At 36.2% G+C, this 13,706-nt stretch overlaps 2 protein-coding genes across 2 annotated transcripts; one reads left to right on the top strand and one right to left on the bottom strand.

Annotated features, from left to right (window-relative positions):
* Positions 1–4,530: 4,530 nt before the first annotated feature.
* Positions 4,531–10,227, top strand: LOC21410374 (proline-rich receptor-like protein kinase PERK13). Its single transcript, XM_024168244.1, has 8 exons — positions 4,531–5,419; positions 7,679–8,155; positions 8,261–8,347; positions 8,456–8,526; positions 8,623–8,699; positions 9,338–9,485; positions 9,621–9,782; positions 9,907–10,227. Exons 1-8 carry the CDS (start codon positions 4,531–4,533, stop codon positions 10,225–10,227), a joined length of 2,232 nt encoding a protein of 743 aa, XP_024024012.1.
* A 793-nt stretch (positions 10,228–11,020) lies between these two features.
* On the bottom strand, positions 11,021–13,199 carry LOC21410373 (transcription factor bHLH90). The gene is made up of 8 exons (XM_010102151.1): positions 13,105–13,199; positions 12,819–12,989; positions 12,618–12,696; positions 12,467–12,535; positions 11,866–12,384; positions 11,550–11,780; positions 11,263–11,439; positions 11,021–11,080 (listed from the first exon to the last, which is right to left on the bottom strand). Exons 1-8 carry the CDS (start codon positions 13,197–13,199, stop codon positions 11,021–11,023), a joined length of 1,401 nt encoding a protein of 466 aa, XP_010100453.1.
* Positions 13,200–13,706: the final 507 nt, after the last annotated feature.

Here is a 13,706-nt window from a genome sequence, read left to right as displayed (position 1 = left end):
TGTCTTATCATAATTGAAGTGGAGGAATGAATGCGCTATTATACCCATCATGAGATACTAGAAATGGGTTTTGGTCTTTTTATCAATGGGTAGTCTTGACATTTCGAATAGGGAGAACCAGAGAAGGTATGTTCTTGGCACAAAAGGTAAAGATTGAGGGGTATTTTCTAGAATTCCTTACTCCCAAAGTAAATTTTATTTGTCTAGTTGTGTACTAGTTATGGAAAATTTATCTAGTTACCATAATTTAACCACAACTTTATGTGGTAATAAAAAGTTTTTTCCTTTATATTTGACGTCATCGCTTAGTTGTACTCATATACATGTTACATGTATATAATTAATCAACAAATATTCCTTTGAAAACAAAAATTAATTATAATTACAACCACAGCAATTAAGTTAATTAGAGATTATCATTGTAGACAAATTAATATCTGGCTAACTGAGAATCACATCAATGTTACTACTTCAATTATTTTGTCCTTAATTTTTGAACAAATAAAAATATATATGCACGCAATAGTCATCAATAAATACAAATTTTTAAGGTTCTTCGGAGAACAAAAGGATTTTTTAGAGATTGTGATTGAAAAATATCTTATAATTAGTTGAAATTATATACGTCAATGATTGTATTGTCGATATAGTAATTACATTGTTTCGTCGTTGATCTCATGTCAAACGATTAATAGTCAACGGCTTATCGTTAAGTACAATAATGATATAAGGATAAGTCAAACATATTATAAAAGATCTCAAGTCAAGCATATATTATGATTTTAACATTGAAAGCTACAGTTTTTTACTCTTTTTTTTTTTTTTTTTTTTTTTTTTTTTTTTTTACCAAACTAAACTTGTTATTAGGCTTCACGCTCGCCCCGTCCTTCTCATTCTCGTTCCAATTCTCACTTTGTTGAGTCATTACAACCAACTGACTCGCCTTGAATTCCACAAATAACCCCGGTCTCATACAACCCCCTACAACACCTCTCTCTCTCTCTCTCTGTTCCCCTTCAGAAATTCGGTTTTTTCTTAGGGGCTCCAAACAACATACTACATAAAACACCAATAGGCAATTGACGAGATTGTCGAAAACCTTACTTATCTGGCTTGATATAGAGTGGTAAGAAAAACGGGCCGAAAGAAATAAGAAATATAGGATAACATAATTTTTCTACTTTTGTCTTTTAGAAAATAATTCTTTAGTTCACCATTTGTAGAAGTTCGGTTGTTTTAATTTTAAGAATGCTCTTTTTCTGAAGACATAGAGAAAAGGCTTGAAAAAAAAAAAAAAAAGAAAAAAAAGACAGAAATGGGAACGCCTTGTCTAATCACTCTTGAAGCAGGCTTTTTCGCGACTCAATTTATGATCAAATCCTCGTCGGAGAGCATATCTTTTTCCTAAAGTTTGTCAACGTCATAGAAGGAGATCAAGAGCTGCTGCGCGCGCGCGTGCGCACACACATATCATAGAAAACCATGAATTTCATCTTGGATGGAAATTTTCTGCGTCGAGTGTACGGCTCAATCGTAGGGCTCAAGTTTGTTCAGGAGCCTCCAGCATCACTAGAGTCGGAAAGGAAAATTTCTCCTTCGAAGTTAAGAAATTCAACATGTTTGCGGTTCCTCTCACATTTTGTTGTTTGAACGGTTATAAGATAGTTGGTCCTGATGAAACCTGCTTCATTGAACTTGTTTAATTTTAGCTTGATAGTGGAACGTGAAACTGATTTTTCGGGTTGATTGGAGCTCTTGAGCTTGCCAAGATTGATCCAAAATGGTTTAATTATACAGTATTACTCTATTATAACCTTTGTGTTCCTTAAATCAAGATCTATAATTCTTTTCTTGATATTTTTTTTAAACATTGTTGAACAGTCACTACACGAAAAAAGGTTATTAGTGGCAAAAAAATTCGCCACTATAAAAAGACATGTGCTGCTACTTATCTGTAGCAGCGAAAATATTCTTCATTGACTCACCGTTATAACCTAGTCGCTATAGTCTTATAGCGGCGAATTTGAAATTCGTTGCTACAATTAGCGGCAAAAATTTTCCTTGGTACAAGAGAAAGCCACCTCTACATTTTACATCTCTCTGACACAAAAAAAAGCAACATTAGGAGTAAAAACTTTCGCCGCTATATATTTATTTGTAATAAAATTATTTTGATTTCGACATTCAAAGTAGTGGCGCATTTTTTCGCTGCTACTGTTCAATTTTTTTATTTATTTTTTTTATTGTTTTGATTTGTAAATGGCTGATACCAATAATCATATAATTGATAAAAATTGTGCTTCATAATAACATTAATATAATTAATAATATAACTAATTTAATTTAAATATATTTGCTTAAATATATATAACATTACAACTAATTAGCAAACTATTACATTGAAAAAAAAAAGATCTAAACTGTATAATTAGTACAAGTCTTCACTCGTAACATCTAAGTAGAATAAAAAGATTCTAATTTAAAACTAAGTGTAAGAAAAAAATTTAAGTTGTCATCATAAGTAATTAGTACAAGTCTTCACTAAGAGCATCAAGTCCAATAAAAAGATAAGTTCTAATTTAAAATTAAGTGCAAGGTAAATACTAAAGAGTAGTAAAAAAAAAAAACCAAACTTGTTAGTGCATGCCATGCTTAGCATGGTCCATTGAAACTTCGTGTCGTGCTCATGTCAGTCCAAGATTTAAAATTATAGGCATGGCCCATGGGCTCAAGCCCATACATGCTCGTGCCCGTACTTTGTTCGTGCTCGTGCTTGACACAATAAATTTTTAGGTTGGCCTATTGAACTATTTAATCACCTAAAATTATTTTTTTAACAGTTTCAAGTAAAAAATAACTCAAATAAAAATCTAATTTCATATGCTATTACTAAGAAAAGAAAAAGCACAAAACTTAGTTACCATCATAAGTGCTAATTTATAAACAAAATTTTTAACTTTATTTAAATTATTGAGAAGAGGAGATGAGATTACAAATTAATAATATATGTCAAGTCCCTCACTCAAAATCTTATTGAAACTGAAAATTTCATGTTTTAACTAATTTAGTTAAAACATAGAGTTGCCGTCCAAGTTTGTACTATGATGATGAAAATTAATGCAATCATGCTTTGATTTTAATTAAGGTCAAATGAATTAATTTTAATTTGTTTATGCGAATTTTTAATTATTTACATATATGTAAATAGTAACGATAACATAAAATTATTTCTTTTTTAAAAAAGAAAAATTATATTCGTTGTGCCGGCCCATCGTGCTCGATGGGTCGTGTCATGCTCGTGTCATGTTCGTGTTGTGCTCGTATTTATCGTCGTGTCGTGTTGTGTTAGACCCACGTGCTTAAAGCTAGGGTAATCTTGATAAATAACTCTTGAAAGTATATGGTTCATGATTTTTACTATTTACTCTTGATTCATAACCTTTTTAGTCAAATAATTATACTAACAATAGGGTATTTATAAAAAATAAAGAATAAAGGTCTAGAATCAAGCACTCTTAAAAGTAAATCATCTATTTTTTTCCTTAAAATTATGAGCCCAGTATGGCTCACCACCTCGTGTCGTGCTTAGCACGGCTCATAAAAATCTCGTGTCGTATCGTGTCCAGTCTAAAATTTTTCACGTCGTGTCATCGTGCTCAATAAGCAGCCTGACTCAATTAATATTTTTAGTTAAATATATAATTAATATTAACATTTATATTGAAGATGATTTTAATGAAGAAAAACGGCGTGAAAATTTAGAGGATGAGGGATAAAAAGGGCAAAAAAAGTAACAAAAAGGTACAGTTATTACCACTTGCTCAATGAGTCTACTAGAGTTTACTGGGCCCACTTTAGTCCAAGTTCCGACAGCAACGGAATCCTGGTGGGCCAACACCAACCTCGTTTATATATTTGCGCGGTAAGCCGAAACTCAAGGAGTGCAGAACCATTTTTCGAAAAAAGAAATGGCGACAGTTGGGGAATTTTAACCAACCGAAAAACATCGTGCATCCAAGTAATCAGAGTTTCAGACAAACAGAGATACAATAATAATAAATAAATAAAAACAATAGAGAAATTTAAGGTCGTCTTGTTGGTGTCGTTTCGTTGTTGACGTTGTTGTTGTTGGTGGTGGCGGTGCTCATCAATATTGCTTTTCGTTAGTCCTCAAAACTAACCACCTCTCTCTCTCTCTCTTCTTTCTCTCTCTTCTATACACGTTGTTTGGTTTCCTTTGATCGTGGGCTCATTTCTTTTCCACCCAGATTTTGCAATTCTATGCAAAACCATCCAATTCTCATCGCTTCTTTTCGTTAAACATTCAAAAGTACAAGTCTTAATTGTCAAGAAACCAAAAAAGTTTCGTTTTTTCTTTGGAAAATACGTAATCTTTATTTGCATGGTTTCGTTTCTACACCAGCTTAATTTGATTTGATCGCTTTCCGTGTAATACGAGAACCATATAGAGAGAGATTTTACGTTTGTTTTCTATAGAGTTTTGTTGAAGAAGCAGACGAAGAAAAGGAGATGTCAGATTCGAGTGATTCGTCACCTCCAGCTCCAGAATCCGAACCGACCACACCACCACCTTCCGACACCTCCTTTTCTCCTCCGCCGTCGGATCAGGGCTCCGCACCATCGCCACCGTCTGACGGCCAAGGTCCGAGCGCTCCTCCCTCACCTTCTCCACCCGACAACTCCGCCACGCCTTCACCTCCGCCACGATTGGAATCTCCTCCTCCATCTTCGCCGCCGCCGCCTCCAGCTGAGTCGAATACTCCACCACCTTCCGAATCCCCGCCACCGAGCAACCCAACCCCATCGCCGCCGAAGGAATCTACACCGTCACCGTCAGATCCGCCGCCGTCGAAATCATCGCCCGTTTCTCCTCCTCCAAGCCATTCCAAGAAATCTCCGCCCCCGTCGGAAACTTCTCCTTCCCCTCCAAGCCCTGAATCTCCGCCGCCGACGAACGATTCCCCTTCTCCGCCTAGCTCCCACTATCAGCAGTCTCCTCCGCCTCCAGAGTCCGAATCCCCTCCTTCTTCCTCTATTTCTCCTCCGGCCAACACTAACACACCCGCCGAGAATCCGCCGCCGCCAAATGTACCATCAGAATTCGCTCCTCCTACGGATTCGATGTTAAGTCCACCTCCTCCTTCTGAATCGACGCCAAGCCTGTCGCTTTCGCCTCCGCTGTCTGATTCCAGATCAGAGTCTTCCTCAAATTCAACTTCCAATTCGCCATCGGAATCGAATGTCCATTCCGGAACTGTCGTGGGAGTGGCGGTGGCGGGGGTTTTCATAATCGCGTTGATCGCCATGTTTTTCGTGTGCGCAAGGCGGAGGAGAAAACGCGCCGAGGTCTACGCGGCGGCGCATTACATGCCTGCGGGTACCTTTTCAGTGAAATCAGGTATGTCAGACAAAACCCCCCAAATAGACGCTTATTTACAAAAAAAACGAATATTTAAATAATTTAGGTTAGTTTAGTTCGCTGATTCGAATTTTTAATTTGAGTTGAGATGTAATTTTATGTGATGATTTTTTATTGTAGTAAAAAAGTTAGATATAACTGTTTCTGAGAGCTTTTTACAGAAGTAAAATTTAAATTCTAAACTCAAATCGATGAAATAAACGAAGTATCACAATAATGCCTTTCAACATTTTAAGCTCACGGCAACTTGTCCTCTAAATTTCTAGTTTTGACAACACATCACTTAAATTTTGCAAATTATTGAAATGTATTCATTGGAAAGATTTATGTTAGAGGTTGAATTAGATTTGGACATTTTTCTCAAACATAGGTTCGTCCTTACATGGCTCGGTAACCAAACCAACCCAATCATATTCAATTTAGTATATTTTCAAACGTGCAACGACTATAGTATTTTTAGGTATATACAGTTTTTATCATATTTAATTTTGTAGTTATCAAAGTATTATTACTGGTAAATATAATATATACCAGATTTCAAACACAAACATAAACAAAAGCGAAACCAAATGAAAATAAATGCTAATCTAAGAATTTAATGGTAAATACAATTCCACTTCCTAAAATTTACATAACTAAAACATTGCCTACTCAAAATTTACAGTGTTGCCAGTCGTTTGATATAAATATGTATATCAAATGCATTACTTAGCTAACAACCAATATCCATATAACTAAGAAGAGAAAAAAAGAAAAAGACTAATATTGTCAAGTATTCCTTTTTGATATAACCAAACCAAGGCTACATATTTTTTGCCGGCACTGTAGATGTCAGAGGTGAATATGCTTAAAAGGGGTTCCCAAAATATGTCAAAAAAGTAAAGTTTTGTGAATATGCTTAAAAGGGTTCCCAAAATATGTCAAAAAAGTAAAGAAAACTCAAGTCCTAAATGGCACAAACCATTTTAAAATTTTAAAACAGTATTAACCTTTCCACTATTTTTGTTACTTTCTTTCCCCACTTGAGGACATATAAAAGTACACAAGAACCTCTCATCTTATGCGTTGGATGCTGTATGAAAAAAATAAACTGATGCTTTGCATTATTGACGACTGAGGAGGGAAAGCATTCTCCCCAAACAGATGGATGATCCCTGAAATTAGTTGTAGTCAGTTTCTTCCAGTTGAAAGACTCGATGTTTGAGAAGACAAAAACAACACACGGGTTGCTTTGCCGCAGATGTTGGACCTCATCGGGCCAGAGATTGAACCTTCAACGCGATCTTCACCGTCGTCCTCAATCTATGTCGTCATCGCGGAAGTGAGAGAGATTGCCGAGAATGAGACCGCGGAGGGAGAGAAACCATAGAGGAGAGAGAGAATATGAGATCGCATAGGAGAGTTGTGTAGTCTGATGTTAGAGAGAAAGGGTCCGGAGAGAAAACAAGATTGTAAGCTGAGGGAAGATATGATGAAATTTTAAAAGTGCGGATAAAGTTGGAAAATAATATTTTATTTTAGATTAAAAATTGAAAATATACTTTAATTTATCACTATTTAGAAAATATGACATTTGCTTTAGACATAGGTATAAATTATATTATAAGGTGTATTTTCTATAAATTAAATTGTAAGATTGATCTTTGGGCTTTAGTCCTTTATATAGAGTGGGAGAGAAGAAATGCTGGTATGTTTTCAATGCGGGACTCTCAACCTTTATAATTTTTAAGTTTTGAAATATGTAGATATACAACAATGGCATGTTTGTTTGGCCATATTAGGAGACCATATTGTATAATAATATAATAATATAATATTTAGTGTGATTATTGTGCTAATACGGATAGTAAATTAATACGGTTTATGTCGTATTATTGAATACGATTCATTTTTTCCGTATTGTATTATATTATTTAATAGCAAATCCATATGATTGATGTCAAGGTTGGGCACGATTAAGAGTTGGAGTCGGATCGACATATAATCATGTCGGAGCCTATAATTGTTTAAAAATTGATGGGCACAATGCAAATTTATATTTTCTAAAAATTATATTTTCATCCCTCAATTTTTATAAAATTAAATTTTGACCCTAGAGGAGCGGTAGGAGGCCGCTATTTCCTTTACGAGGTCGTGGGTTTGACTGCCAAAACAAATAAATTATGCGAGCAAGTTGCCAAATGGGCGCTTTGGACAGCCCACAGCCAAATATCAAATTGATTCTGTTTTCTGATGCAGAAGGATATTACGTGGGACAGCAGCATAACATCAACATCAGCAATTCTGGGCCAGCGGACAGCTTCTTCCCTTCACAAGGCCCAAATTCTTTCATCAATAATAGCTATGGCAGTCAGAGAGGCATTGCGAGCTATGGAGGGGGATTGGAGTCTGGTCTAATAGGAGGTCCTAATCCTTACTTCAGCTATGAAGAATTGACGGAAATAACGAACGGATTTTCGAGTCAAAATGTGCTCGGTGAGGGCGGGTTCGGATGCGTTTACAAGGGTTGCTTGCCAGATGGGAAAGTGGTGGCTGTGAAGCAGCTCAAGGCTGGGAGTGGACAAGGAGAGAGAGAGTTTAAAGCAGAGGTTGAGATTATTAGTAGAGTTCACCATCGTCACTTGGTGTCTTTGGTGGGATATTGCATCTCTGAGCAACAGAGATTGTTGATCTATGAGTTTGTTCCCAATAAAACTTTGGAGCATCATTTGCATGGTAAGGCCAAAATCTAAGACTAACACTTTTTGTAACTTAATTGATTGCATGTTAGGTTCACTTCTTTTTGTGCTTATTTTGATCCAATTTTTGGGCTGTCATCAGGTGATGGAATGCCGGTGTTGGAATGGACTAAAAGACTCAAGATTGCTTTAGGGGCTGCAAAGGGTTTGGCATACTTACACGAGGATTGTATGTACCTATTCTAGCATTCTCATCATTTTGCAGTTAAGATGCTCAAAATAACAAAATTTGTTTTCTGATTCTGTCTCTTTTTGTTATGTGGTCCAATATTTCTAGGCCACCCGAAAATAATTCACAGAGACATCAAGTCGGCAAATATTCTTTTGGATGATGCTTTTGAGGCACAGGCATGTTGTTCAATTTTTGCAGATTGCACCTCGAGATTTTATTTTTCTTACTGACAATTCCTAGGTCATGATATTTTTTTCCTTAACTGAGTACAGGTTGCAGACTTTGGCCTTGCAAAACCCTCAAACGATACGCATACGCATGTCTCCACTCGAGTTATGGGAACATTTGGGTAGGTTTCTGCAACACTTGAGCTCTGTTTTCTTTTATCCTGTCGTCCTGTTATTGTTGTTTTCTGTTCAATAACGTCGTGTCTAAAATCTGCTCTCGCTTTCCTGTGATGTCGTCCTGAAGTCATTATAAGTTGTCGTTTTTCTAATTTTTGTCGTTTTATTTTGTGTTTAAGTCATTTTCGTTTAACCTGTTATGTCGTTTCTTGGTTTGTCCTGAAGTCATTATAAGTTGTCGTTTTTCTATTTTTTTGTCGTCTTTTATTTGTGTTTAAGCTATAGTCGTTTAACCTGTTATTTTGTTTCTTGGTTTGTTGTCAGACTTGATGCTATATGAGAAAATTATTCTAAAATATTGTTTTCTCGAGGTTTCCTTAAGGCCATTGTCGTTTTTATGTTTTGAAATATAAATTTTAAGCGTTTAACCTGTTAGCGTCGTCATTTTTTTATTCTTACGTCGTTTTTCATGCGATGTTGTTATTTGAGATGTCTTTCAAGGCTATTGTCGTTTTCATTTGAGTGTCGTTTTCAATTTAATGTGTTTTTTTTTTTTTCCTTTAATTCGCTGTCGTTTTCATGTGATGTCAGTTTTTCAGTTTTTCTCCCTCACTAATTCTTTTCTTCCATTTTGGCTTGGCAGGTACATGGCACCAGAGTACGCATCAAGTGGAAAGTTAACAGATAGATCAGACGTATTCTCATTTGGAGTGGTGCTTCTTGAGTTTGTAACTGGTCGTAAGCCTGTCGACCCATCTCAGCCTCTTGGTGACGAGAGTTTAGTTGAATGGGTAAAGACATTTACATTATCCCACATTAATTTTTGTTATAATAGGCCCATCTTTTAAAAATTATTGCTTAATCATACTTAACATGGTAGATTTTATTACTAAACAATGCCTCGTCAAAAATCGAAATTTTGGTAGGCTCGCCCTCTTCTAATCCGCGCCCTTGAAACTGGGGACATGAGTGAACTAGTAGATCCACGGCTAGAAAAGCATTATGTAGAAAGCGAAATGATCAGAATGATCGAGGCAGCTGCTGCGTGCGTACGACATTCAGCTCCAAAACGACCCCGCATGGTTCAGGTGTGTACTATTAACAATCACTCTTTCTAGTTCACATTTCACATGGTAAAACATTATATATATATATATATAAATGTTTTTATCTTCTACCTTTTTCTTGTACTTAGTTGCAATTCATTTTCAGGTGGTAAGAGCATTGGACTGTGAAGGTGAAATGTCTGATCTGACAAACGGAGTGAAATATGGACAGAGCATGATATACGACTCTGGCCAGTACAACCAAGACATTATGAAGTTCAGAAGGATGGCGTTAGGAGACAGCTCCGAATACGACATGTACAGCGGAGAGTTCAACAACTCTAGGGAGGTTTCTGGATACCAAAGTTCATGGAATGTCCGGGATAGTTCGAGTGGAGAATCCGATACTCGGGCCTTCACGGCGCGTAATGTTGGTGAGCAAAGATATGGTGGCTCTCAAAGTAACTTTGGCAGCCGTCTGCTATAATAAACGGATCATAACGTAGCAGAAATTGTTCATGGTTTGATTTCTTCTTCACATTTTTTTTTGGTTCCCTTTTGAGTTTGGCTCCCCAGGAGGCAGGAAACACCATTCCTATTGGGAATGCTGCTTTTTAAACTAATCTGACCTGTTCATGTAAAAAGTTCTTCTTTCCATTTTTTTATTTTTTTATTTTTATTTTTAATTTTGAGATACTGTTGTTATTCCTTAGTTTCCTCAAACTAATTATTACCAGGAGATATAGGGAAGCTTGTAAAGTGCAAATTCGATTTTAGTTGACAATATGAAGTGCTTCATTGATAGTAGGATAAGCACAATCTTGGACTTTTCTCCTGCATAAGTTTTATTTCTTTTAAGATCTAGATCATTAGTATAGTTAACTTTCTTGTCTATGGAAGTATTATTGTATTATTCATCCAACCCACTTAGAGCCAAAAAAAAAAAAAAAAAAAAGATGTTTTGCCAATATAGTACCATATTAACAAGGAAAATTCTTTTACTAGAGTTTTATATACAAAATCTAAGATAGTTGTTTGAGAAGGAACAAAGAAAACCGAAGATGGTTAATCGTAATTTAGCGAGCGAAATTCTTCCGAAATGAGTTTACTCTTGTACTTTCTTCTATATACAAGTTTAGGCAAATTATCTTAAGAGACTAAAATGAGACGTATGGATGAAAAACCTGCTTCCTCAGCTGACAAATTCCTTTCTGCTTAGATGAAACTTTGCTCTGACACTCGTTCCCTTCATAGTTTCTTTCGAAATTCTGTGATTTATTCTAACCGACTAGCTCAATCAATAAATTTTTCAATCTCACTGCCTGGATGTCCTTATCTGCCTATATAAGATATAAAAATGTGTTAAGAGTTAAAAGGTGATGGAATGTACTTTAACAGAGCCAAAGCGGTCTGCTGTTCTGCAGATTACTTAGAAGAATCCATAAGTTGGTTAAAAAAAAATAAATAAAAAAAGGAAAGAGTCAGAGACATAAAAAGAAACATTTTTTTCTTGACATCTCACCTTAACCTCAAGTATGTTTTGGACTCTGCCATTAAATGTGGTAAGGTTGCAGTTAACTACTTGAAGCTCTATAGAATCTATGGCTTCCATCAACCTTACAAAGCTTCCTTGCATATGCTCATAGAAGACCTTAATAAAACATTCTCTTTTTCCAACTTGCTTCACATCCACTTGCATCTAAGAATCAGCACAAATCATAGGAGTTTAAATAACACTGCATGGTAATTTGGTGAAGAGAGAGAGAGAGAGAGAGAGAGATTATATCCTAACTAAGATGTTCCTTTTACCTCTGTCTTCATTTTTTGACCAAAGGTAGGATTATTCGCAGCAGGAGGCAAGCAACTTGTGACAAATTTGGCCTCGTTTGACTCGGGGATTGCAAGCCGATCTTTGCTCTTTTGGAGCTCTTTTTCTTCTTCTTCTTCCATTTTCTTGAGCTCTTCCTGGAGTTCCTTTTCTTCCTTCTGCAACTCTCTTATATAATTAACCGCGTCTCCGATAATTGATGCAGTATCCATCTACAAAAGATTCATGAAAAAGATTCAGAAGTGACATATTTGGTCTCCTCTACTGTGATCTATAATCGTTCTTATTTTCTTGAACCTTGGTTATGTTTGGTACTAAAGAACGTAAAGTGAGTTGCGCCATTTTAATCCTCTTCCTCCTATTCCTCTCCGAAATAAGATTCGTCGACTTGTAGCTCCCTCTTTCTTTCCTCTTGGTAACTTTCTTAGCAGTTTTCTCTGCTTCACAGCCCGAAACCAAACTCGATTGTTGCTTCAAGAAATCTTCATTGTAGTCCAGTTTTTTCAACTCAGAGGTATTCTCATATGACGATTTGTAAGGTTGATATTGAGACTCGTAAACGCAGTTTGAACCAAACAACAGATGTTCATTAGAAATGTTTGAACTGCTGGCATTGGATGGTCCCTCAGTGCTAGTATGCGAACCGGATCGGCTTACTTGTTGAAAAACCCCTGACCTTGGACCGAGGCTTAACAAATTCGAAAAAGATGGTTGTTTCTGTACGCACTTTTGAGGCAGTATATCAAGATTTTCTTGTTTCAATGAGCTATTGCAGTGAGCTAAAATCAGCTCCAGAACTTTTTGATTCTTTGGTATCTGAAAAAAGAAATTAGAAGATAGAAAATGGTGAATTAATTTTGTCAAGAATTGGCAAAAATAAAGAAAGTTAAAGTCTTACATTCTTTGTAGCATATAACTCAATAAGTCCATCCTCAACTGGGATTAGTGCCAAGGTTCCAGAAAAATTCTGTTGGAGTAATAACAAAGTCTATTATTGCTAATTACATGACTATACAAACAAAAACGACACTGAGAAAAGAGATAATTACATGTGAAGGATATGAATCCGAGCCTTCAACTTGGCTGAGCCATCTGGGTTGTCTTGATATCACCACGTCTGTATGAACTCTAGCATCCATGAAAAAAAAAAAAAACAGAGAGAGATCTTTTTAAAGGCCAAAAGCTTGACTTCCATATATGAACTTTAAAGAGTTAGCAAAAAAGGGGCTGAGAGAAAAGTTTGTACAAACCCAGAATATAAAGGCATTGAGGAAGGAAGCTGAGAAAGAGCCTCACACGCCTTTGTCCTCACAGGATGCTTCAAGCAAGTGTCCCTGCAAAGTGAACTTAAGTGGCTATTTTCTGTTCTCTCTTCTTTGACATTTCCACCGCTACAACAGCAGCCCATCCATTCAATAAACCTTAAAAAAAAAAAAAAAAAAAAAAAAAGAAACGAATGAAACAATAGAATATTGAAAAGAGTGAAAACTTGAACTGGGTATTGCTTGAAAGTGGTTGTTGTAGTACTGCAACTACCTGGAAGGGTCATCACCCAATTTCCAAACGACAACATAGTCCCATTGTTGAGCCCCAAGAAGGGGCCTAAACCACTCCACTACTTGTTCGCTCATTGATGTCTGTTTCCTTCTTTTACAACAAAATAGTTTTAAGTTTTAGTTCTCTCTTGCTGCAAAATGATAAATAATGGTCCCTTTTGTACATGCACATATAGCACTAGGAGGCCCCCATATATTGGAGCACATGGTACCCGACAAGGCTAACCGACTTGTCTGATTTTCTATCATGGGGGTATATCATCCCAATCGGTGGCAAATCTGTGATTAGTAACCCAAAAAAAAAAAAAAAAAAAAAATCAGTGGGAAATCTGTGATCAGTGAGATCTCGTACGACATGAGAGAGAGAGAGAGAGAGAGAGTATTTGACTGACTACCAGAATAAGTACTATATGTACTCTCCAAAATGATTATTAGTCTTCCCAGCAAAAAGAAGAAAAAAAGAGAGATCATTAGTCGATGGTTGGTTTTTGGGAAAAAAGGGGAAGCTGGACAGCTACTCTACTTTTTATTCGCCTTCATGAGTTGGTGACATGCCCCTATTAGGAAAAGTCACTTTTTTTT

Source organism: Morus notabilis, unplaced genomic scaffold, assembly GCF_000414095.1.
Source record: "Morus notabilis unplaced genomic scaffold, ASM41409v2 Scaffold99, whole genome shotgun sequence".
Lineage (NCBI taxonomy): Eukaryota > Viridiplantae > Streptophyta > Magnoliopsida > Rosales > Moraceae > Morus > Morus notabilis.
This window is presented reverse-complemented; position numbering and strand designations above follow the sequence as displayed.

What these genes read in the sequence shown, in the direction of transcription:
- LOC21410374 (XM_024168244.1), top strand. Translation starts at nt 4,531, where the DNA reads ATGTCAGATTCGAGTGATTCGTCACCTCCAGCTCCAGAATCCGAACCG. An exon ending in GGCATACTTACACGAGGATT is followed by an intron (nt 8,348 to 8,455) that starts GTATGTACCTAT and finishes CAATATTTCTAG; the next exon opens with GCCACCCGAAAATAATTCAC. An exon ending in CGAGTTATGGGAACATTTGG is followed by an intron (nt 8,700 to 9,337) that starts GTAGGTTTCTGC and finishes TTGGCTTGGCAG; the next exon opens with GTACATGGCACCAGAGTACG.
- LOC21410373 (XM_010102151.1), bottom strand. Translation starts at nt 13,199, where the DNA reads ATGAGCGAACAAGTAGTGGAGTGGTTTAGGCCCCTTCTTGGGGCTCAA. An exon ending in GTCAAAAAATGAAGACAGAG is followed by an intron (nt 11,440 to 11,549) that starts GTAAAAGGAACA and finishes GCTGATTCTTAG; the next exon opens with ATGCAAGTGGATGTGAAGCA. An exon ending in AAAACATACTTGAGGTTAAG is followed by an intron (nt 11,081 to 11,262) that starts GTGAGATGTCAA and finishes TATCTTATATAG; the next exon opens with GCAGATAAGGACATCCAGGC.